The 25,558-nt window shown below is 35.8% G+C and overlaps 1 protein-coding gene across 1 annotated transcript in view; it reads right to left on the reverse strand.

Annotated features, from left to right (window-relative positions):
• The window catches only part of LOC150104925 (adhesion G protein-coupled receptor L4-like), a 99,778-nt gene that overhangs the window by 41,229 nt on the left and 32,991 nt on the right, over positions 1–25,558 (reverse strand). Inside the window, exons 9-13 of the mRNA XM_090395088.1 lie at positions 12,291–12,399; positions 10,978–11,145; positions 10,754–10,857; positions 8,164–8,281; positions 5,317–5,473 (exon numbers count right to left, since the gene is read on the reverse strand). Coding sequence (XP_090251214.1) covers positions 5,317–5,473; positions 8,164–8,281; positions 10,754–10,857; positions 10,978–11,145; positions 12,291–12,399 — 656 coding nt within the window. The remainder of the gene's footprint in view (positions 1–5,316; positions 5,474–8,163; positions 8,282–10,753; positions 10,858–10,977; positions 11,146–12,290; positions 12,400–25,558) is intronic.

Raw genomic sequence — 25,558 nt, forward strand, 5'->3', positions numbered from 1 at the left:
CACGGAACAGAGGCAGCAGAAAACACCAAAACTCAACACATCTACAGAATCAAGACACAATACCCAAGAATACGAATGGTACCAGCACTCTTGCGCAATCTTCCTGGGTATAGCTCAGGCATTCGACAGAATATGGACTAGTGGTATTGGGATTCCGACTTGGTGTAGCTGTAAAGTCCTAATCATCAAGTCATATCTGAACAACAAGAAATTTAGGATAAAATGAAATGAAATTAGATCCACTGAAAGAAAAATCACGGTTGGAGTCACCCAAGGCTCCCTACTTTCTCTCTTCCCTACTCTTCTCGACATACACGGCAGATCTCTCCAAGTTGTCCCTATCCATCACCTCCCTCTATGCCGATGATACGATCATCATAGTCAAATCCCCCCCCCCCCCGATGGTCTCAACTGGCTATAAACAAATTGCAGACATCAATCAACGAACTAGAGAATTGTTACACAAATGGCGCATCTCAATCAATCCAGAAAAAAAAAAAAAGCTCCGCAGTACTATTCACCAGACGTAAAGCACAACCGAACACAACTATATAAATGTTTGTGCCAAATGCCTATGTATTTGCCACAAATCAGTCAAATACTTAGGAGTTCATCTGGATAAGCGCCTAAACTTCAAGATGCACATCGATAGTGTCTCTACTAAAGCCAAGCAGACCATAGCACAGCTATATTCACTCCTGAATAGGAACAGTCTCCTAAACATAAACAACAAAATTCTCCTCTACAAATCAGTGATAAGACCTCAACTAACCTAAGCCTCACCAGCTTGAGGACACATGACTAAAAGAAACATCCAAAGACTACAAACGATCCAGAACAAATGCCTAAGAATGGCGCTAGACGTTCCCTGGTTCATCAGAAACTTCCAGCGAGGAGCTAACTTGCCAGACATCAAGACCCACATGAGAGGCATTGCAGAAAATTTCTTCACAGTCACAGATAACCACCCAAATCAGCTAATTCGACAAGCAGCTGACTACAAACCCTCAGACCTCTTCAAACATAAGACCGAAAAGCCTTCATCGCAAAAGAAAGCTGAAACAACGCTTACAAAGAGCGGGTAAAGCCTCCCCCTACCCATAGACAAGAACTCATATAAAGGGATAAGGAGTCAAGCAGTCAAAGAAGTTAACATTTAACTATAAACAGTATGGGATCATGACGCGGTTATCCGATGAAAAAAATTGCTAACGTCTTCAATCATGCAGAAGTTAGAAAAGACGTTTACAGAAAATGTAAAGGAAATACTGTAGTTGTCCATTATTATTTCTTTATTAAACTTACTTTACAGTTATTACGTGTTGTAACTGTGCACTGTCTTTAGTGTTCATCACAAACGCGAACATGCAGACACACAAACTTTATAATAATCGAAATTTTATAATAATCGAAAGCAGCCAAGAGCCAAATCCATTCAATGCACATATATTTATTTATTTATTTTTAAGAAAAATAAAGATCCTTTCTTAGATTATAGTAGTTATTGTCCCCATAAGAGTCGCTGATTGCATCAGAAAAATCACAGAAATATACAGAGTGGTTCAAAATTCCACGCACAAACTTAGAGGGGAGGTAGAAAACCAACCATATTCACATAGGAAAGCATGACCGGAAACATCACCGGAGGGTACTAACGGGGACATAAAGATACAGAAATAACACAAGGCAGTAAGTAGTGTAAAAAAACGTTATTAGGCTTATTAACGTTATTAACTGAACAGTTCAATAGTAGTTGGATGCATAATGTGGTTTCACATCAGGTGCTCAAAGTTACGACCATTAGCAGTGATGCATATCTGACACCGACAACGCATTGATTGCTGTACATTTTCGAAAATACTTGGAGTTTCCCGGATATTAGCAGCGGCGATGGCGATTCTTGCCACGAGGTCCATGTCAGAGGCAACAGGCGTTTCGTACACCATGGCTTTAAGGGTCCCCCACAGAAAGAAATCAATGTTCGACAAATCAGGTGAGCGTGGGGGCCATGCAACGGGTCCACCACGCCCAATCCACCGAGCCCCAAAGGACCTGTCTAAATACTGACGCACAGAAATGCCAAAATGGACTGGAGCCCCGTTGTGTTAGAACCACATCTGCCAAAGAACAGTCATTGGAACATTGTTCAGTAAATCGGGCAGAACTTCTTCCAGAAAGGTCCAATACTTCTGGGAGTGCAGTCGGGGTGGTAACAGGTATGGGCTGACTAAACAGTCAGGTATCTTCGCTGACTGTTTAGTCGGCCCATACGCTGTGCGATCACATGCTGCACAACAACGCTTCGTCATCAATGTATGGGCAGGCGAAGCGTTGTTGTGCAGCATGTGATCGCACAGCGTGTGGATTCTCATGGGCTCACACATGAGCATTGTGGTGATTGAAGACCCCTTCGCGGGTAAATGAAGCTTCATCCGTGAACAAAACACAAGTTGGAAAATCCGGGTCTACGGCACTTTTCTGCAGAAACCACTGCGGGAATTCCACACGTCGAGGATAATCTTCGGCCCTTAGTAACTGAACCCGTTGCAGATGAAATGGATGTAAGGACTCTGAGTACAAAACGTGCAATACACTGGATCGAGATACTCCTATAGCAGAGGCAACGGCACGTGTGCTTTTCTCTGGATTATTGTCCATGCATGCAACACCTCCTATTCCATGGCGGGATTTCGCATCGATCGTGGCCGCCCACTATCATGCCTGCGATCCCTGAATGATCCATAGTCACACAAATTCTGATTCAAATGCACAAGCATTTGGTGATGCGTTACACGTCTGTTTGGGTACCTTTTGCGATACATTCGTACAGAGGCTCGTCCATTACCGTCAGCTAACTTGTAAATGGGGTGCATGTCTGCCAGCTCAGCGTTCGTAAAACGACGCATGTTCTTCGTACGACGTCGAAAGCTTGAATGAGGAAGTCCCAGTTACTCACCTAGAGCGCTGGAGAAGAGCGCCACCTATCACTTTCGGGTGGCGTTTCCGGTCATGCTTTTCTATGTGAATATGGTTGATTTTGATATTCTTTACCTTCCCTCAAAGTTTGTACGTGGAATTTTAAACCACCCTGTATATAAATGTTAAAAACAGAAAAGGTTTTTTTTTTTTTTATTGCAATTTTTCTATTACATGACATATTTTTAGAATTCTCCTCTCGGTAAAAAGAGGGAATTATTCCCCTGTTTTTATGAAGCCTTTACCTTTATCATTTTATCCAATAATTCCTTGTCGTACTTGTAAAATGAAATGTTAGAAATGCAGGAAAATATAAATAATTATCATTTTTTAAAAATTATTTATTAAATATTTTTACAATTTATTTCAATTTTTAAAGCGTTTATTAAAGGCTTCATATGATTATTATTAAAATTCATATTGTGCCAATAATAATAATTATTAGTAGAAAAAAAATAAATTATCCATTCCTTGCCAATTAATTTACAAAGGGACAGATTTTACAGATTATAAAGGAACAAGCCTTCGATTTGTGATACCCTAATATGGTCCATACTGAAGATGGGCTTTGTAGCTTTTGATGATGGTTTTGACGAGGCCAACTTGGAGTCATATTTTGACGTGTTGATTGTTTGGTCGATTAATATTTCTTTCTCATTCGCAGTTGGTGTCGGCATCAAACTTTTATAAGTTTGATGCCGACATAAAGATAAAAATTCAAAACGAGAATAAAGCATTCTAAAATATTTAACCCATTCCTTTTGATAATCGATCCCCAATTTTCATTATCCCAAAATCGGGAATTTTTTGTAATGATAATTCAGGGGTGAGATCGATGCCAAAAAAAAAAAAAAGATTGTAGCAAATGTTTGGAATGGATTAGTTGTGGCATTTATGAACTTCGCTGTTAAATGGCTGCTGATATTCACAAATGCTACATTTCTAACGAAGAAATGTCGACACTTTGGAATCAGGTTTTATTTGATCTAGAAGGATAACTTGTCTAGTTACACCGATAAATCTCTGAATGATTCCATTGAAGCAGTCCGGAATTGATCGAAATATCCACTGGACATCTAGTTTGGTAGAAAGAATGTTATGTCATACATTAAGAGGCTTTATGTAACATAAGATGTAACAATAATAAGTTACAAGGAAACTCAGAAATAAGGGAGATTAAGAAGATCATGTTTGATCTGAGCAAACATACATTATGTTGCCTTACGTTGGTTTAAATATGTATAAAAATCATATTAATAAATTAAAAGTGTGTACTTATAAACATTATTATATCTTCAATAACAACAACTATTCATTATTTTAATAAAATATCTCAGATTATATATGACTTTCTTTTATTTTCTATATGAAATATTAATTACTATGGAAGTTTTCTAATAAAAGTTAAATTCCAGTCTACTTTTGTATATTATGGAGGCAGGTTACGTTTGTATTTCCAAGTGATGAGTCTTGAAAAATCTGAACAGAGAGGTTTCATTACAAAAATATGGGCAAAACTATTATTTTTATATAAATCTTACTCACGAAAGCGGTAAATCTATAGAATATTAGTATCGTGAGTGAACTAAGAGTTATATAATTCTGTTCTCTTACTCTAGACACACACACACACACACACACACACACACAAAAAAAACTTAGAAATTGTGACAAAAGATAAATACTCATAAAAAATATAGAAATGTTTTGAAGTCATTTCCAGCCTGTAATGTAATAAACAGTATATTGGTCTCACACGGGAAGAAGAAGAAGAAATTCATCTATCTTTAAAGACACAAACAACCATTCTGCTGTGAAATTTAAACCCACGGCCAAGTCCTTTTTGAACAATTCCTATTACTTTGAGGAAAATTGAATACAAATTATCTTCGAAAGATACAAAATTCCTATGGGACTTTTGATAAGTGATTTAACAACACACAAAAAAAGGAAAGAAATGTTAAGGATTGGGAGGGATTAGTTAATCTCAGTATAGATGAGAAGGCTGTAAATTTAGCAAAGATGTAAGAAATATCGCAGATAGAAAGAAACATATTAGAGCACAAAAAAGCGAGCTAAAAACAGATGGGAAAAAATTTCATTCTCAAGGTGAAAATTAATGAAAAACGTCAATACTGATATAAAACGAAAATAGTTAGCTAATTCCACTACTAACTGTTTGCTAATATTTACTAAATAACACTATTTAATCATTTCATATAAAAATGGAGGATAGGTCAAATTTAATGAAAAAAATTCTACATAAGCTGATAGAGTACGTAGTAAAAAAGGTTTTTTTTTTTTTTTTTTTGCTTATAATACCCAGTATATTGTACTTACCGTAACCAAAGCTGTACATGTACCATATAGGTACATACCCAAAATTACTAAACACGAGAATTATCATCTGGTACAGGTGGAAACCTTCCAGCAACATCCAAGAGAAAGTAGCTAATAGCGAGTACTGAATCACGCCAGCCATGATGGGACACAGCTCCTGCAATGGAGTAGCAATATTAGCATGTGATGCGTACGGTTTCCGCTCCCTCCTCCCTCTCTTTTAACTGGGAAAAAAAAAAAAAAAAAAAAGAGGAGGGATTTAGGATTATTAAAATATTGACACACGGGATTTAACCAAGTTACTTCCTGGAGAAAACCCTACTTCCTGCTGCGCCAGCAATCAACTCATTGTTGATCTGTTGGCTGCAATATAAAGATCCAGAAAAAGTCCTAGCCAGTTAACAGAATCTATAAGTCATTCTGCACCCTACTGCGATGAAAATTACATTATGATATTTCAGGACACAACTAATTATAAATGAAACAAACTTTTGTATAATAAGTTTATAAATTTCTTATGGACATACAAATTAATTAGTTAGATACAAATAACCTCGTCAGTTAAAATTTATTTTTAAATTATATAGAAATCAGATCAGATATGACTAATACACCAAATTGGAAAATGAATGTTTAGTTATGAATTAAGAAGACAATGATGATGAATTCAAATTGTGATTCACCCGTGTGGTGGCCGCGGTAAGAATAGCTCCACTGCAACCCATGCATGTCGTAAGAGGCGACTAAAATGGACGCAGTTTCGAGAGTTTCGCTCTCTCAGGTTTCTTCCGAAATTCTGCTACCAGTGAGGGGTGGGGGGGGGGCTTAGATTTCTGGGGTTTTTCCCTGAGATAGCATTTTGAGTCTCTGGGGAGGGTGTTCTCCTGCGTGGTCTGTGAGGGGCCTTGTTAGTGGATGCTTTTCCCTGGAATATAAGCGGTTCTGCTCATTGGGGGGGGGGGGCGTTACTGAATGGAACCAACACTGAGTTGGACGGTCTCGGTCTTTCTGCTACTCGTGGGAAGTTGTCCCGGGGATCGTCTTAATTTTTAGAGGTGGCTTTACTTAAAAATCCCAATGTAGCCCATGCATGTCGTAAGAGGCGACTAAAACGAGACGCAGAGTTTAGAGAGTTTTGTTCTCTTTGGTTTCTTTCGGAATTTTGCTCCCGGTGAGGTGGGCTTAGATTTCGGGAGAGGTTGCCCTTAGAGAGCATTTTGAGTCTCTGGGGAGAGTGTTCTCCGACGTAGCCCGTCAGGGGCCTTGTCTGTGGATGCTTTTCCCTGGAATATGAGCGGGTCTGCTCAGTGGTGGGGGGCGTCACTGAATGGAACCAACGCTGATTTGGACGATCTTTCGGCCACTCGCAGGGAGTGGTCCGGGGGATCGTCTTAATTTTTAGAGAGGACTTTACTTACATACCAGCCCCAATGTAGCCGATGCATGTCGTACGGGGCGACTAAAATTGGTACCTGGGGAGGATAACGGATAGCAATGCTGCAGCCAATGAAGCTTTAACTGAGGCTCGGCTATTGTTGTTACCCTCCTGCCAAGATCAGAGTTTATAACTCAATAATACCCTATCCATACATTATCCTCTACAGATAACGGGGAAGATGAAAAGCATTCTTGCTTCGCCCGTCTAGCCAAAAAAAAAAGAAAAAAAACGTTTCATTGAATTCAAATTGTCAATGATTAACAATTGTTGATATGCGTGTAACAGAGAAGGGCGTACTGTGTAATTGAATCATGCTGAATGCATATTTTTATACATTCAGCACGATTTCATATGAATGCATATAAATGTTACTAGATAAAGATTTATTATTAATTTAATCGTGTGTAACTAACTTTTGGACTCTAACTTTTGAACTTCTAAATCTAAACCTGCTACTAGTCTAATTTAAACCAAAATCTTCTGATTCAGAAGATTTAAATAAAATCTTTCGATCAATCATGTTTAACTTTCCCCAGAAGTGTTTCAAAAATTCCGAGATACATTTAGCATCTTATTGGAGATAAAAATAGAATAAAGGATTTGTACGTATTGTCTAGAATAAAATTTTCAGATTATATAAAATAATAAATAAAAAGATAAAAATAAAATAAAATATAAAAATTATAAAAACATTTTTATCCCGCCAAGATACTATAATTGTTTCGATCCGCTTAATATCTGAAACGTATTCAAATTTATGCTTCTGAAATCACCTATTCTGCTTGCTAAGTTTATTTAGAATGATTTTTCTCTTCACTTTAATTCAGATATAAATAAAAATTAGAAGTTTACAGTATGAACTTCTAGATCATAGATCGACAACTTTTGTGCACATGCGTATCTGGCTTCAAACGACTAATTAAAGGTGTTAGGAGGCGAAAAAAAAGTTGACAATAGAGGATTTGCAAATGTATTACTTACTAGTATTTATTCGACATTATATAAAAGTTTCTGAAATATTCAAATTCGAGATCGTGACTTTTTCAGCTTTATTTTGTGCTTAAGTTGAGAGAAAAATGAAATAATAAGGTTATATTATACATTAAAACTCCGTCAAAGATGTGATATTAATATATCTTTGCGAAGTGAAAATTTTCGTGTTTAAATCAATTTTAAGTGGTATATGTTTTCCTCTGTGGCTAAATTATTAAAATAAATTAATAAATGGAATAAAGAAGTAATACGAAAATCAATTATTGAAACGAATGATTGTTTTAATCCAAGAAAAGTAAATGGTTTGGGAAGAACGTAAAATAAACAGTTAAAATCAATTTATTTAGCGCATTCTATCTTAAATAATAAACGTTTCAGCACAGAAATATTGACATCGAAGGCGGTTGTATACTTACTGGTATTTTACTCATTAAAAATCCTTCTTTATCGAATCCTATGACCACAAATAGGTTCACTCCCAGCAAACAAGCACTTAAATTGCACGTGATTGTACTACGCCGACAGTGCAGAGCTCTGAAATGATGCATGGAGAAATATAAGATCTTATGTGATTCAATTAAAAAAAAAACTTTTAATTGAATTTGGGGAACGAGTCCAGGAACGAGTACATTATGCATTAAGTTAAATTCATTTCATTCTTAGAAACACATTGAAACCACAAAGTAAGTTCTGACATCAAAGATTTACATTGTAGTGTCATGCCATATATCTAACTGTATCATGCGTGAATCCACAAGATTCTCAAATTATATACATCTATGTAGTAGACACTTCTTAAGTAGCTCATTGGAATTTAAATGCTCAGCAGAAGAAATTCCAATGAGCACCTTAAGAAGTGTCTATTATATGGATCAGATATCGAGTATTACATGGGCCAATCAGATATCGAGTAACTAACTCATCTCTTATTTTTTCAGTGGAGTGTGTATTCAAAATTAAACGAATAAACTTTTCTTATATTGTAAAAATCAAGTGGATATTAAATCCAACATTATTTCAAAGCCGAATACAAAAACTATAAAAGTTTCGTATGAAATTTGACCAGAGAGCTTACGGGAATACACTCGCGTGTTTACGAGTTGCCCTAGACGGACCTTATAATGCTGGATTAATATTCACTTGATTTTTATAATTTTGCATTGCTGAAATGAAGTCTTTTTTGGCTCTTTATTTTAGTAAATACTTTTCTTATATTGGTTTTGAAGTGTCTATTAATTAAATATTAAATTGAAAACAAACTCCGCGAATGCCTTTTTTTTATTCTCTTCTAGAGAATAAAATAAGATGACTTTTTTATTATCTCTGTAGAAGAGAGATTTTTCTTCTTTCGATTCTCTCGAATACCTTTTTATTCTCTAGAAGATAATATAAATGCATTTATTTCTAACTTTTGGGAAATAGCAGCAGATGATTGTCAGAATCGTCATAATTCCACCATTGAGTGCATTAGTACGTCTTGTTAAGCGAAAAGTGATGTTCCTAATCCTAACTAATATCACTTTCCCGAGGAAATTCTATTTTGCACAAGCGATTGCGTAACTCCTCAACTAGAGGGAAGGGGGGGGGGTTACAAAACTTTTCATATTCTATAACTGAAATCGAACCTGCAAGTGTTTCTTCTTCTTCTTCTTCTTCTTCAGACCTAGCTTTATGGCAGTTAATATGAGATTAGGCAAGCAATTTACATATCTATCTCATTTCATCTCGTCCTTCTTTTATTTGTTAGATTCCACGGCCACTTGGCCATGACAATCCATTGATTTTAATACTACGACAGAGAGGTTAATCCTATCTGCAAATTTGTATGTCTGTTGAGTTCACTTATTTTCTTCTGACCGGTTTGTTGGTTTTGCGAGATAAGAAACCCGAGCTTCCGGGAGGAAATCCATGTTATCTCCGTGTAAGACCGGCTAACTCACCTTCAATTGAAAAGCAACTAAAACATTAAACGATTAATATTTTATTTGAATATTAATTTAATTGTTAATTAAAATACGTTATATTTCTAAAATTTCACCTAGCTTTTAATTAAGCTAGGTGGAATTTTAGAAATATAATTTATTTTTTTCTTTCTTTCTTTCTTTTTTTTTTTTTAATATCAAAGTCACACGCGAAAGGGTTCAAAATCCATAGCACATTTGTGAGGTGCGTGGAAAAGAGGTTAAAGAATCGGTCCATGTGTTTTTTGAGTTGCTAAGATTTGCAGCCATTCGGGAAGAAATTTGGTAAAATCTTAACTATTATGTAGGACTTTTAATTTTCAGTAATGAATATTAGAAAGACCGAGAGAGAGAGAGAGAGAGAGGGGGGGAGGGGGGGGGGAGAGAGAGAGAGAGAGAGAGAGAGATGAAGATTCAACTAGTACCTAGAATAGTTGACCAAAACTGAACGTGATAGAATTTATCGGTATTCGCTTGGACTGATGAGCACCGGGGTCAAAATGGGTCAAACAGTAGTTCACCAATCATGTAGACATTTCTTCGCACATAACTATACGTAATTTTGTAAAACTGTAGATCGCAATAACGACATGAAATATTTCCATTTTTTCGTGTATTTATAATAACATTTATATAATATAAATAAAGGTCGACAGCATCATACTGGCAGTTGAATTTTTCTATAAATTGTAGAAAAACAGTGTATGTTTTGGAATCAGATGAAACTATTACTTCTGTATGGAGACACGCACGCACGCACGCACGCACGCACACACACACACACACACACACACACACACACACACACACACACACACACACACACACACACACACACACACACACACACAGCAGAAAGGAAATTTAGGTCTTTAAATTAATATTTAATTAAAATGCTATATTTATTTATATATGATAACTGACGTACGTCTCTATCTCTCCCTTTCTCTCTTTCACACACACACACAAGCACAGAAATACACTTCTATATGAAAAAAAAAATATATATATATATATGTTTAAGAATGCCTGTTCTTGGTCTTACCTTATAGTAAGTAGGCAGGTAATTGTGATAATTAAAGATGCAATGGAGAACGCGCAAAATATATAAGTCAAAATACTCATGACAAAGTCATCTTTCTCAGAAAACTAAAAAAAGAAAAAAATTCTCATTAAGTCATAAAGCTGCTTTCATTGATTTTTATATTATATTTACTCTTATTTCAAACTAGAATAGAGAATACAAGAGTTTAATTGTCCTATTTTAACCTTAATATACGGATACACATTTGTGTTGGTCTGAGGAGGGACTGTGATTGAATGATGGGATCGTAGCTGTTTGGTAGAAATAACAAAAATACTCAACGTGTGGCGTAGTGTTGTTAGCAGTTCCAAGATAGTCCTGGAGCGTGCAATGCTTTCATCTCTTCGAAGACTCTAGAAATCAATTAAGGAGAAATCTTTCAAGTATTAGGTTTTAGGTAGTAAGTAAAAGAAACATTTACATTTTACCGTATTATAAGGCTTGTTTTCTGAACACAGACAACCTTATACCGATTTTTTCGACCCCTGTTGCGTTATAAAGACATTGAATAACTGGTTCTTGTTTTACGAAGGAATAAAGGAAATAAAAACTCAAACAAGACCAATGTATTATTATTATTATTATTATTATAGTAATCGCACACTTGTTAATTAAAATTCATTGCACGCTATAAATGAAGTACTTATTTTTGTGAAACTATTTTATATCCCCTTCAGGAAAAAAAATCCTGTGTGCGCGTGCGTGCTATAGCTTGAGTACATTCGAGCCATAATGAATAAATAAAATAAATATTTGATATAAAGATGTGAAAGAAAGATGTGAAAAAATAACATAAGCGAGTATATGACTCGCTTATGTTATTTTTTCACATCTTTCTCTGCAATATCAGTGCTTAATTTGATTACAAAACGGATTATGATTTGCTGATTATAAACCTAAGTTGAAATTCTAGATCCATCATCCGAAAGTTAAAAAATATTTCTAACGGTTTGGTATTAGAAAGGCAATCATTCCGTATTTTTCTTTATTAAAATTTATGGAGTCTGATAACATTAAAGAAAGAGTGAAGGTGAAAACAATGCAATTATAATTAGTCAAAAATTTCAAACATTACAGTTCTAATTAGTATAAAACTTTATCAGTCTAATAAAGCGTAATCGACACAGAAATTGTCGATTTTGATTTGAAAGGAACCACAATGTCAATCAATAGCATTTTTCTATAGTGACGTCATTCTTGATGGTAGTGACCTCTGGATTTCACTTTAAACCAAAAACGAATATACGGATGAAGAGATTAACCTTACATTTTAATCAATAATTGAGGGATATTTCTAGAAATACATATCACAACAAAAAAATAAAATAAATAAAAATAAAAATCCGTTTCATTATGATATTTGAAGTAATTTTGCATTTGCCAATAAAACTGATGCAAAAAATTTCCTTAAAAAACTATTCAAATACCTGTTACCTTATATTCTGTTAAACTTCTATTTATGAACATTTATATCAATTAAAACGAGAAAGAAACTTACTCCAGTACCCGATACATCCATAAGAATAGCAAAGTTGGTAAGATGGTTACAAGAACAAATGGTGTGAGTTGTATTGGTGGAGTTCACTTTGCAACCTTCTTCTTCCCACCTGCAGTTAAAAGTATAAAATATCGAATGTTAAAAAACTAATTAAAGGCGAATTTACAAATTAAAAAAAAAGGAGCTTTGAAATAAAATTCGCTAATATTTCGGAAAACAAGTGGTTATATTTTAAAAAGCAAAATATTTATTTTATTTATTCATTATTTATTTATTTATTATTGCTAATAATAAATAAATAATTAAATAAGTTCGTAAAATTCATTTACGAACTTACATAAATAGAATTTTTAGAGACAAAAAAAACTTCAATCACTTCATCAGATGGAAACTTATTCTAATGAATTAACAAAAAATCTGGTTCAAAACATAATTTTTCAAACCTTGAATTTTTGATATCTTCATTAAAAATACCACGCAGACGCCATCTTATAGTATACCGTCACAAAATAAAAATTAATAAACTTTCCCGGAAACAAAATAAATGCACATTTGTGACAATTTTGGTATCTATGGAAACATAGAAGCATTATATAACAAACATTAATTGTTAATACTTGCCCAACTCCTATGTAATTTTGATAATGAATAAAAGAAATTTTATAACCTCAGACAGAATTCCCAGGTTTTCAAACTAATTCCTAAAAATCCTGGAAATTATAATGTTAAAAAAGAATTTATGACAGTTACTAAAACTTCTATTAAAATTAGAGATTTACTAAAAAAATTCCGAAAATGAAAATCTTCATGCAAAGCATCTCGCATTTTTAAATTTCTCGTATTTCTTTTATAAATTCATGATGCAAGTACGGTGAAAAAAATTGACTAGTCTTAATTTCAATTTCCAGATTCACTAAATACTTCAAGACAGAAATGATTTCTTTGAGAAGATAAATTTATTTATTTAGCAAATAATTTCAGCATTTGAGTTAGTTCGAAAGAAATTTCGTACTCAATAAAGTATTCCTTTCTTGAAGAAATTATTTCTGTCTTGGAGTATTAGTGAATAGTCTGCTAATCATGTATAGTGAATAGTCTGCTAATCATGTAAGTGTCACCTGACTCTTGTAACGCATATGAATTGGCAGTCGACAGTGAACAGAACTCTTTTCTTTTCGTACTAAATAGAAATCAAATACCAGAATTCAGTACGTAGCCCCTTATATTATTTTTTGTGAATTTATGGCTTTTTCCATACAATTTAACAGACAGCTTTTTATAGCAAGTTGCTCAAAACATATTAATATTTTCTTCTTTAATTACTATTAACTCCTGAATGTCTGTTCTGTTTGCGACGATCACCAAGAACCCAGACGTTACACAGACATTCCCTTTCTAATAATTCTTTTCAAAATATATAGGCGCATTTTTATGAATTCCTAACTTGTTTTTTTTTTAAGATAAGTTCCTCATGCACAACTTTCTGAAAAGAATGTTAATGAATTCATCCTTTTGACAAAAAAGAAAAAAAAAACATTTTAAGCCATAACTTTTGCAATAATTAATACTCAAAGTTTTCAACTAGTTTCATATCTCACTACATAAGTGAAACTCTGATTTCGTTAACAATAACTTTATGAATATTTCTTTGATTCAGTGAATTTCAAGTCTAAATGGCGACATCTACATTCGATTTCTGATATTAAGATTTTTTTTTTTGTCGTTTGTTGCTTACACAATATGAAGCTGTTTTTGATTTATTGGATTTTGTTTGTATTATTTATTCTAACTTAATTTTTAAACACACATTTTAAGTTAACCATGAATACCAGAAAGATTTTAATTATATTATAGATTTTGAAAATAATTAAAATTAAAATGGTTTTATAGAGCCAAAATAGTATGACGATTGAATTATAAAATAATTATTAATTCAATTGGTAATTAATTTAATCACAATGTATTTACAAATTAAAATTGAGCCTATTCATCTCATGTTTATGGATTTAAGGATTGACTTGATGTAAGTCTCTAAAATATTCCATACGTTAAGAAAATATGGTCCAAATACTGAAAAGGAAATGGAAATATAATAGAAAAAAATATTATCGAAATATTAAAATATGTTTTAAATATTTGTAATATTTTTTATATACCGTATTAATACACCTTTTTTTCTATTAGATACTCTTAATATAATAATATTCTAAAATATAACAAAACACCCTATTCCCTAATTCTAGTGGAAATAAGCAAAGACCAAAATCATATATACAATCTCCAAACCATCTGTGATCTAGTCATAAAAGTTGAGGCATTGAAACATAAATCAACTACAACCCAGTGCCATAGATGCCAGAAGATTGGGCATGCCCAACGATGCTGCAAGGCCGAGTTTCGTTGCGTTAAATGTGGTGGCAAACATGCATCGAATGAATGCCATAAACCTCGTACACTTCCAGCAAAGTGTGCAAACTGCGGAGGACCACACCCTGCAAACTATAGGGGCTGTATAGCATTTCCTCAAAACCAAAAATTACAACTCAAAACCAGTAAACCTCTTCAAGAACAAGCGTCTTCCCATCAAACCATAGTCTCCACAACGGATGGAAGATCGTATGCTGAAGTTACAAGATCGACCTTCCAAAAAGACCCAAAACCAAAAAAGTCAAAGCAAACCAACAAACCTATCCTACTGAACATAACAAGCCACTTAGGTGAAATGCTTGCTGAACTCCAACAAACCAACCCAACTCAAGAAGCCAAAGATATCATCTTAAGGCATACACAATCACTCTTTATGGAAATTCTTAATGGATAAATCTAAAAGAAAACCGAAATCACTACAAATTGTTTCATGGAATGCAAATGGTTTATCTATCAAATTACAGGAGCTGCAGGAGTTTGCAGCAGAAACTCAAGCAGACATCATCCTCATAAATGAAACACATCTTCGTCCAAGTGAAAAAATCAGAATCAATAGTTATAGCAGTTACCGAACAGACAGATGCTTTGCAAGAGGCGGAGGCACTGCCATCTTTGTGAAAAGTAACATAAAACATAATTGCAGAACCCCAAACGGAACACATGGAAACTACAGGAATAGAAATACATATGGAAAATACAAGCAGCATTACGATATATGCAGCCTACAACCCCCCAAATAAAAAACTCCTTGAATCTGACTTAGAGGTGATACTAAATACAGGCAGAGCAGTGATTATAGCCGGAGATCTTAATGCCAAACACTCAGTCTGGAATAGCAGAAACTCAAATATTAATGGAAGAATACTCAACTCTTACACCACTTCAAGAAATATAACAGTAATAGGACCCACTGAACCCACACATTATGGAGCTACCGGTCGTCCTGGTGTACTAGATATAGCTATATTAAAAAACATAGCGCACAGCTATCAGATACAAGCAATCAACGACTTAAGTTCTGATCATAACCCCATCATATTACAACTAGGCACCATACAAGATATAACAGAAAACACCACCGCATTTATAAATTGGAAACAACTTCCCTCAGCCTTCCAGGAAAACCTTGGTCCAATACCGCATATAACATCTGCTGAAGTTGTAGAAAAAGCAGTGAAGACTCTTGAAAAACAACTGCTGACAGCTATAACGCAGGTAACAAATATAACCAAATGTACACCATCAAATAAACTTCCACAGGATGTAAAACGTCTTATCCAAGAGAAAAACAGATTAAGAAGACAATATCAGAGAACAATGGACCCAGCGGATAAACAAGCAGTCAATAGAGCAACAAACCAGGTTCGATATGCCCTAAAGGACCATCGTAACCAACTCTGGAATAATAAAATTCTCCAATTAAACACAGAGGATCAATCAATATGGAAAATGATGAAATCACTCCGTTCAAAGCGTTTTACATTTCCTCCAATCCAAGGTGAATCTAATGTTGTCTACAACGACGAGGAAAAAGCTGAAGCATTTGCTGACAGTTTAGAAAAACAATGCAGCCCCAATTATATCAATACAGATATAAATTTCATAAGTAAAATTCACACCCAAGTGCGTAAAATAACTCAAAATGCCTCATTCCAATCCAATAACAAATCCGTATCACCAACAGAAGTATATGAGATTTTAAGAAAACTAAATAACAAAAAGGCTCCAGGTCCAGATGGAATAACAAATAAGGTACTCAAGTTACTTCCTCGCAAAGGGGTTACGCATCTAGTAGCCATCATTAATGCCATCTTCCGGCTAAATTATTTCCCACAACGATGGAAAATTGCCGACGTTTTCCTAATTCCCAAACCTGGGAAAAATACACAGTTTCCTGTAAATTACAGACCAATCAGCCTTCTTTCATGCATAGGTAAGATAGCCGAACGTGCTATTCTCACACGGCTTCAAGAGGCAACATATATCAACCATACAATTCAAGATGAACAATTCGGATTTAGGAAATATCACTCCACAACGCTACAAATTTACAGAGGTATCGAACATATAACCCAAGGGTATGAATGGCACCAACACACTGGCGCAGTTTTTCTAGACATCACTCAGGCATTTGATAGAGTATGGCATCATGGACTAATTTTTAAACTACACGAAGTTGGTATTCCATTGCCACTAGTGCTACTTATCAAATCATATTTAAACAACAGAAAATTTAAAATAAAACTCAACGGTATCAGATCCACGGAGAGGAGAATCACGGCCGGAGTACCTCAAGGCTCTCTACTATCTCCCCTACTCTTCTCCATATACATGGCAGATCTCCCCAAACTGTCTCCAGCTATCACCGCTCTGTATGCCGACGATACAATCATTATAGCCAGATCCCTCCGTCCACACCTGGCCACAATCAAGCTGCAGAGAGCAGTCAATGTATTGGAGGATTGGTACACCAAGTGGCGTATCGCAATTAATCCAAACAAAAGCTCTGCAGTACTTTTCACCAGACGTAAGGCAGAACCGAATACAAGCATACAAATGTTTGGTAAAATCATCCCTTGGCGCAATTCTACCAAATATCTGGGAATTCATCTTGATAGACGTCTAAACTTCAAGTCACATATGGATAGTGTTGCCACTAAGGCAAGACAGACCATAGCACAGCTATATCCACTTTTGAACAGGAACAGCTTCCTAAGCATAAGCAACAAAATCTTACTTTTCAAATCGGTAATCAGACCGCAACTAACTTATGCCTCTCCAACCTGGGGTCACACGACTAAAAGCAACATCAACAGACTTCAAATAATACAGAATAAATGCCTAAGAATGGCATTTAATGCCCCATGGTTCATCAGAAACATCCAGTTACATCAAGAAGCCAATCTTCCAGATATTAAGACCTACATGACAAACATTGCAGAGAAATTCTTCACAATCACGGATAATCACCCAAATCAGTTAGTTCGACAGGCAGCGGACTATAAGCCCTCAGATCGTGTCAAACATAAAAAACCGAAATCCTCCATCGCAAGAGAAAGCTGATACAGCCTCAATGCTCACAATGAGCGGGTAAATTACCCACAATAATCTCATCACCCACAACCTAAAATCCAGATGAAGGGATAAAGAGTCAAGGACTCAGTCCATCAACCAATTAAGTTCAAGTTCAAGTTCAACATAACCTATTATTTGGTATATAATAGTTATTATGATTGATACATAGTCAAAACAAGATATCATATAAATAAAAATTTGACTGGTGATTCAGAACAATTCAGATTCTACCCAAGAATCTAAGAATAGTCCGTCAAGTAGCGTCTTAAAATAGGGACTGTTACAAGTAATGCTGTTTTTTGTAGGTCACTTCATTGATTTTTAATTTCTGTAAATAGTTGGACAGCTTCTTTGAAGTTGCACCAAGTGCACCGATAACTATTGGGATGACTTTGGTGTGTTTAAGCCACAGTCGGCCAACTTCGATTGCCAGATCTCGATATTTAGTAATTTTTTCCAGTTCTTTGTTGTTAATGTTGTTATCACTTCTTCTTCTTCTTCTTCTTCTTCTACAACTTCTCCCACTTAAGTGGGGTCACTGTTTGTTATGAGTCTCCTCCACACCTTCCTGTCTTGGGCTGTCACCACATCCAAGTTCTTCATCTTCAAGTCCTCTTCTATCAGCTCCCTCCATCTCTTCTTTGGCCGCCCACGCTTCCGTCTGCCTTGCACATCCATCTGCATGACCCTTCTTCCCACATATTCGTCCTCCCTCCTCATCACATGACCAAACCATCTCAACCTTGCCTCCTGTATTTTCGCTCCTAAGTTCGTAACTTTCACTGTTCCCCTGACATAGTAATTTCTCAGATGATCCTTTCTGGTCACACCGCACATCCACCTAAGCATTCTCATCTCTGCTACTTCCATCCTGCTGATGTTATTTTTCCTCAGGGCCACAGTTTCTATAGCATATGTCATAGCTGGCCTCACTACTGTCCTATAAATTTTGCCTTTCAGATTGATCGGCACCCTCTTATTGCATAACACTCCAGCCATCTCCCTCCAGTTCCTCCAACCTGCTTGTATCCTGCCTCCCACTTCCTTCTCAGCTCCTCCATCTTCTTACACTGTTGAACCTAAGTATCTAAGGTCTCTCACCTTCCTGATGACATTTCCTTCCAGCTCTAGATCTGTCTCCTGGCCACCGCCCACTGCGCAAACACATATACTCTGTCTTACTTCTGCTCAGTCTCATACCTCTCTCTTCCAGTACTTTTCTCCATCTTTCCAGTTTAGTTTCCGCTTCTTCTCTTGAATCTACACACAGCAAGATGTCATCTGCATACAACATTGTCCAAGGTGCATCTTCTCTCACCTCCTCTGTTACCACCTCCATCACAATATTAAACAGAAACGGACTTAAAGCTGACCCTTGATGCAAGCCAACTGTTACTTGAAAACTTTCTGTCTGTCCCAATCACTGGGTACCGCAATATCGATAATCCAAACCTGTCGATGTTCGATAATTGTGATGTCAGGTCTATTGTGTTCCAAATGCCGATCAGTTTGTATTCTAAAGTCCCAGAGAATTTTTGCTGTTTCGTTTTCCAATACAGTCTCTATTTTATGCTGCCACCAGTTATCAGAAGTAGAAAAGCCATATTTTTTGCATTCGTGCCAATGAACTATTTTGCCCACTTGATCATGACGGTATTTATAGTCAGTTTGAGCTATTTTGCTGCAGGCACTGAATAGATGTTCTACAGTCATCTTTCTGATCGCATAATCTGCATTTGCTGATATTATTGATGTTGAAAAATTTTGCTTTGATTGCATTAGTTTGTAATGCCTCTCCTTGAGCTGCTAGAATAAATCCTTCTGTTTCTTTTTTAATGTATCCGTGTTGAAGCCATTGCCATGTCTTTTTCACGTCAATTTTGTCCTCAGTATCTCGAAGAAATTGGCCATGCAAGGGATTATTTTTCCAGCGCACATATCGGATACTTTGCTGTTCGGATTTGTAATCGGATTTGTTTCCTGTTGCTTTTAGAAGGCCCTCTTGTGTAATTGCTTGAAGCATTTGCTCAGGAGCTATTGTCGATGTAACCTTCTAAGCTAATTTCTTCTTCTTCCACGGTCTGCCTCACTTGCAGCAGACCCCGTCCACCTATTCTCCTCGGTAGGTACAACCGGTCAACATCACTTTGTGGATATAATGCATGATGCATAATCATTAGTTTTCTAGTTTTGCGGTCTAGTTTGTCCAGGTCTTCTTTTGTCCAATTTATTATGCTAGCTGTGTATCGGATCATTAGCATAGCCCAAAAATTGATTGCTCTAATCGTGTTTAATCCATTTAGTTTTGTTTTCAGAATATTTCTAACTCTTTTAATGTATTCTAATGTGGCCTGTTGTTTAACTTTCGAGTGGAGAATATCATTGGCTCCTAATATTCCTAGGTATTTATAATGTTCGTCAGCTGAAATTGCTTTTATATATTTCTCTTTATCAAAATTAAAATTGCTAGTGTCATTAATTTTTCCTCGTTTAATAGATGAAATTGCACATTTATCTAAACCAAATTCCATTTTGATGTCCTGACTGAAAATACGAACTGTGTTCAATAAAGAATCTATTTGCTGGGCCGATTTTCCATATAACTTCAAGTCATCCATATACAACAGATGGGAAATTTTAATATTACATTTAGGAATTTCATATCCAAGTTTTGTTTTCTTCAGAATCATAGACTTGGATATGAAATTCCTAAATGTAATATTATTATTATTATTATTATTATTATTATTATTATTATTATTATTATTATTATTATTATTATTACGTGACATCTTTAGGGAGCCCAAAGACTCATCGAGGGAGGACACGCACTCTACAACTCTCTGTCTCCACTACTCAATCCACCAACTACAGCTAACTGCATCATCTACACCAACGCCATCTACCGCCCACCAACACTAGTATTTTCACAGATAATCACAAACATCCATACCCACAGTGGGATTCGAACCCGCAGCCTTTTGGCTGGAGAGCGGATACTCTGTATGTAAATATATGAGAAAGACTAGATTGTGTTCCATTTCAATTATCATTCGTTCCGGAATATGCTGAACTTATCCATCGCTGAAATGTAACAAATAAAATGACGGAAAATTTCTTCCAAATTTTCCAATAAGCATGTTCGTAAAACTTTTGTGTTTCTTCATAATACAATATTCTTTAAGAAATTATAAAAAATTAAATGCTATTCTTAAATCATTTTGCTACTACTTAGTCACTTACTTTTTCTTTTATACCCTAACTTGAAAAATTATATTTCCTTTCAAATAATTGAAATATTTGCTAGTAATTATTTACCATACTTTATACCAGCTTTAAACATTTTGTCATGCTCCTTATGTTTATTATAATATTTCTTATAAAATCATTGAAACTGAATTATTTATCTAAATTTTTAGATTAAATTTGATGGCATTTCTTATTACGTTACTGAAACAGTATAGACACTTTATTAATATAAATGAATATAATTTTTATTATTAATAAAAATCCTTGAAATGATTTTCTAAAAATAGAGTAAAAATAACTTTACCACTTATTTTTACTTTCCCACGTAACCGCATATATTCAAGATTAACGTATGTAGTCAATATTATAATAAATTTAAAAAGCTCAAATTATTTCAAATTGGCGATATAAAACTATTAAATGAAATTATGTTATGAATCCATCATTGTTTCATAGCCAAATATTTAAAATTTCGAAGCTTTGAACATTTTAGGATTAAAAATTTGATTTTTCAAATTTTCAAAAAAAAAAGAAGAAAAAAGTTAACTTCTCTTGCCCTGGAACCCGTATGCTCGCCTTTTATCAGTTATTTTGAGTAAAATTCCACTGACAGCTATTTTCAACTATTGGTTTGAGTTTCACCACAGACTTTAAGAAGTTTAAACTTTCTCTTCTCAAAATTTTTATAATATTTCATTATTATTTTGGTAATAGTTTTCAAATATTGCTAATTTATGATTTTCTACTTTTTTTTTTAACAATTAACTTATGCACCCACTAAGAATTTACTTATACGAACTATAATTTGATAACATGAGAACGTCAATATCCCGACCCTACATCTCTCCACTACTACGCTCCTTAGCAGAAAAATTCTTTATGAAGACATCTATCCATCCAAACCAACTGATACAACAAGCCGGAAACTATGACGGTAATGACTACTGGAAACATAAAAGACCGAAAGCCATCCAATGACGAATAACCACTTCTGCCCACTCAGGGCGAGCTAAAATAGCTCACAAATCTCTCCCATCACTGCTCCCGAAACAGACAACAGGGAATATGAAAAGCGTTAAGCTTCACCCTCTGCGCCATATATGTCCTGCGTCCTGCGTCAATATCCCGAGAAAATTTTGAATTTTCTCCTTTTGCTTCTCTTATCTTATAGAAGCTTGTTTTTGTGAGTGAATTGGATGAACTTAAATGTGATTGCAACAACGAAAATCCATTTCTTCAGAATCATAGACTTGGATATGAAATTCCTAAATGTAATATTATATTATTATTATTATTATTACATTTAGCCCTCCCTCGATGAGCCCAAAGACTCATCGAGGGAGGGCACGTACTCTACAACTCCCTGTCTCCACTACTCAATCCACCAACTACAGCTAACTGCATCATCTACACCAACGCCATCTACCGCCCACCAACACTAGTATTTTCACAGATAATCACAAACATCCATACCATCTCTCTCTCTCTCTCTCTCTCTCTATATATATATATATATATATATATCAGCATATACATATATATATATATATATATGCTTACCTGAGATATATTACCTGATATATATATATATATATATATATATATATATATACGCATACATATACATATACATATACAGGGTGTTCGGGATAAATTTGACAGTTTCGTAAGGAAAAAGAAAATCTTCTTTGTATCTATTAAATTTAATGAATTGACAAAAAAACATTACAGGCAGAGTTAATTACAATACTATCAACAAGATTTACTCAAAATAACCACCATTAGCATCGATCACAGCTTCAATTCTGCTTCGGAACCTCGAACAAGCTGATGCTACAGTCTCCCTGGGAAGGGCCGCAAAAACTGTTTTAATTTTATCCATTAACTGGGCTTTTGTATTACTGGAAGTGCGATTGGTGTCTTTTTCAACTGCGCCCCATACAAAATAATCCATGGGGTTAAGGTCTGGGGAGTTTGGAGGCCAAACATTTGGACTGGTGAAGTCGTAGAAATTTTCAGACAACCATTTTTGACTTTTCCCAGAGGTGTGGCAAGGGGCGAATCCTGCTGCCATACATACGGCCTACCATTGGCTACCCTTGTTATCCAGGGCTTGACTACAGTTAGCAACTCCACGAACAAAGCCCGAATTCCAATGCCAGGGTTCTTCAACACCTGTTCCTGCAGATTTGCGAGGAATTCTGCTGTACGAACGCAATCAGATCGTCTGCTAGGGATCTTTCTTCTTGCTACATCCTCGTAGTCACCATTGCAAGTGTCTAGTTCATGCCTGATTGTTTTTACTGTATTCAGGGAGCATTGGGCAGCAGTCGTAATATCCTTATTTTGATGGCGGGCACGAATCATCATGATACAAGTTATTCTCTTCCATGATTCAGGTGGGTTCCAGCTATCCATCCTTTCTGACATCTTGTATGTGAATGAAGAAGGGTCCAAACTTTTAAATGAAGAGAAGTGTGTGTTAATACATGTAACTTACGGAAAAATATAATTAATTATAAAAATATCAACTTTATCCCGAAAACCCTGTATATATATATATAGATATATGCTTACCTGAGATATCTTACCTGATAATTGGTTATTTTACTTCTAATCTCAAGTATGCAAACAGTTAAGTTTACGCCTGAACGTAGTTCAAGTCTAAAGGTGGTGCAACACTAGGGCTACTCATTGTAAAGGTGGGTAAAGCTCTGATCACTATTCTTAGTATTTTCCATAATGTAAAGCACATCTCACTAAGAGATGTATACTGCAATATATTATGAGTGGGATCACTACCCAGACGGGTTTCAACTTTTTTTGAGGTCTCCTCAGTGAGTAGCTAGACCCTAAATACCAAGATTTTAGTAATACAGAGCCTTATCAACTTTACCTATACAAGTTGCTGCAAGGTGTTTTTATTTTGAATAAGAATCTCTGGAGGAGATATAGATGTAAATAAGTTTTTTTTTTTTACCTTGGGTAATGTATATTAGTGCCCTGCTGTTGCACCACCTTTAGACTTGAACTACGTTCAGGCGTAAACTTAACTGTTAGCTTACTTGGGATTACGAGTAAAAATAACCAAGCTTATAAAATTACTAATATATATATATATATATTAGTCCCTGGATAGGAAGCTAGCGCTCGACCTCCTCAATAAACTGTTGAAGAAATTTGAGGTCGAGTGGCCAGGGTACCTAAACCTATACTCAGCGACAGAGTACTTCACAGAAGGGGACGACTCAAAACCAGGGGAAGAAGGGAAGATGAACCTGATAATCTCTGCTCCCACACCAACAGATCATACAGAAACCCGCACTCGAAAAAAAGCGTAAAACATCGGAGACTCAGACAAACGAAGGGATGGAAAAAGACGCCCCCCAACACTAACCCCCCCGTCCCCAACAACAAAAAAGTCCCGCGAATTGTACTACGGGAAAAAGAAAGATGGTCGGCCCTCAAGCCCATTATGCAAAACCAACAAATTGCCTATTCATGGGCAAAAAACGTGGACGACGGATTCAAAATTCAGCCTGCCACAGTGGGTGACTACAGCCACCTCACAAAAACCATGGACGAGTTAGACATTAAATATCATAATTACTCCCTAAAGTCAGAGAAAAACCTAAGCGTTGTACTCAACGTTTAGGTTTTTCTCTGACTTTAGGGAGTAACAGAAAACATCTGCACAGATGAAATAACTGAAGATCTTCGCCTCCACGATCTCCCGCCTGTCAAGGTCAGCAGAATGTTGCGGGCTGACAAGAGTCCAATGTCCCTAGTGCTCGTAGAGATACCTAACACACACACAAGAACATATACAATATAACAACGATCTGTGGTCTGAAAATCACAACTGAACCTTAAAGAAAAAGAGACTCGTCTGGTCAGGGGTCAGTGTCACAGATGTCAGAAATACGGAAACGCACAGAAACTGCAGAGCAGACTACAAATGTCTCAAATGTGGACAAAACCACTCTACAGCAACCTGCTCAAAATCAAGGACCTCACCAGCCAAATGCACGAACTGTGGGGCCCTCACTCGGCAAACTACAGAGGATGCAGTCACTACCCTAAGAACAAAACAGACAACAAAAGGAAACAGATCTCCTCTCAGCCCTGCCCACAGGCACCAGAGTCGACGGCTCGCCAGTTGCCTGACACTCAACAAAAGACAACAAATCAGCAGCTCTCACAAATGGAAAACACCAACAGTCTGGAAAGCCACCGTCGAAGCAGGACACATACGCCGAAGTAGCCCGGCCATCCGAAGATATTCAGCAAGACCTACCTCTTCCAAACATGACAACAGTCATCACAGCTTCATTGGCAAACATGCTTCAAGACTTCAGTATGTCAAACCCTTCACTAAACTCCTCAAAAAAGATTCCCAAAAGAAACTCAGACCATCTTATGAATGCTTGTTAATGAACAAAACTAGATTACTTTCAGACTCACTACAAATAGTCGCCATTGGAACGCCAGTGGCCTAAGAAACAAGACCCTGGAGC

Source organism: Typopeltis vanoorti, chromosome 7 (assembly GCF_054136105.1).
Source record: "Typopeltis vanoorti isolate ZY-2024b chromosome 7, IOZ_Tvanoo_1.0, whole genome shotgun sequence".
Classification (NCBI taxonomy): Eukaryota; Metazoa; Arthropoda; class Arachnida; order Uropygi; family Thelyphonidae; genus Typopeltis; species Typopeltis vanoorti.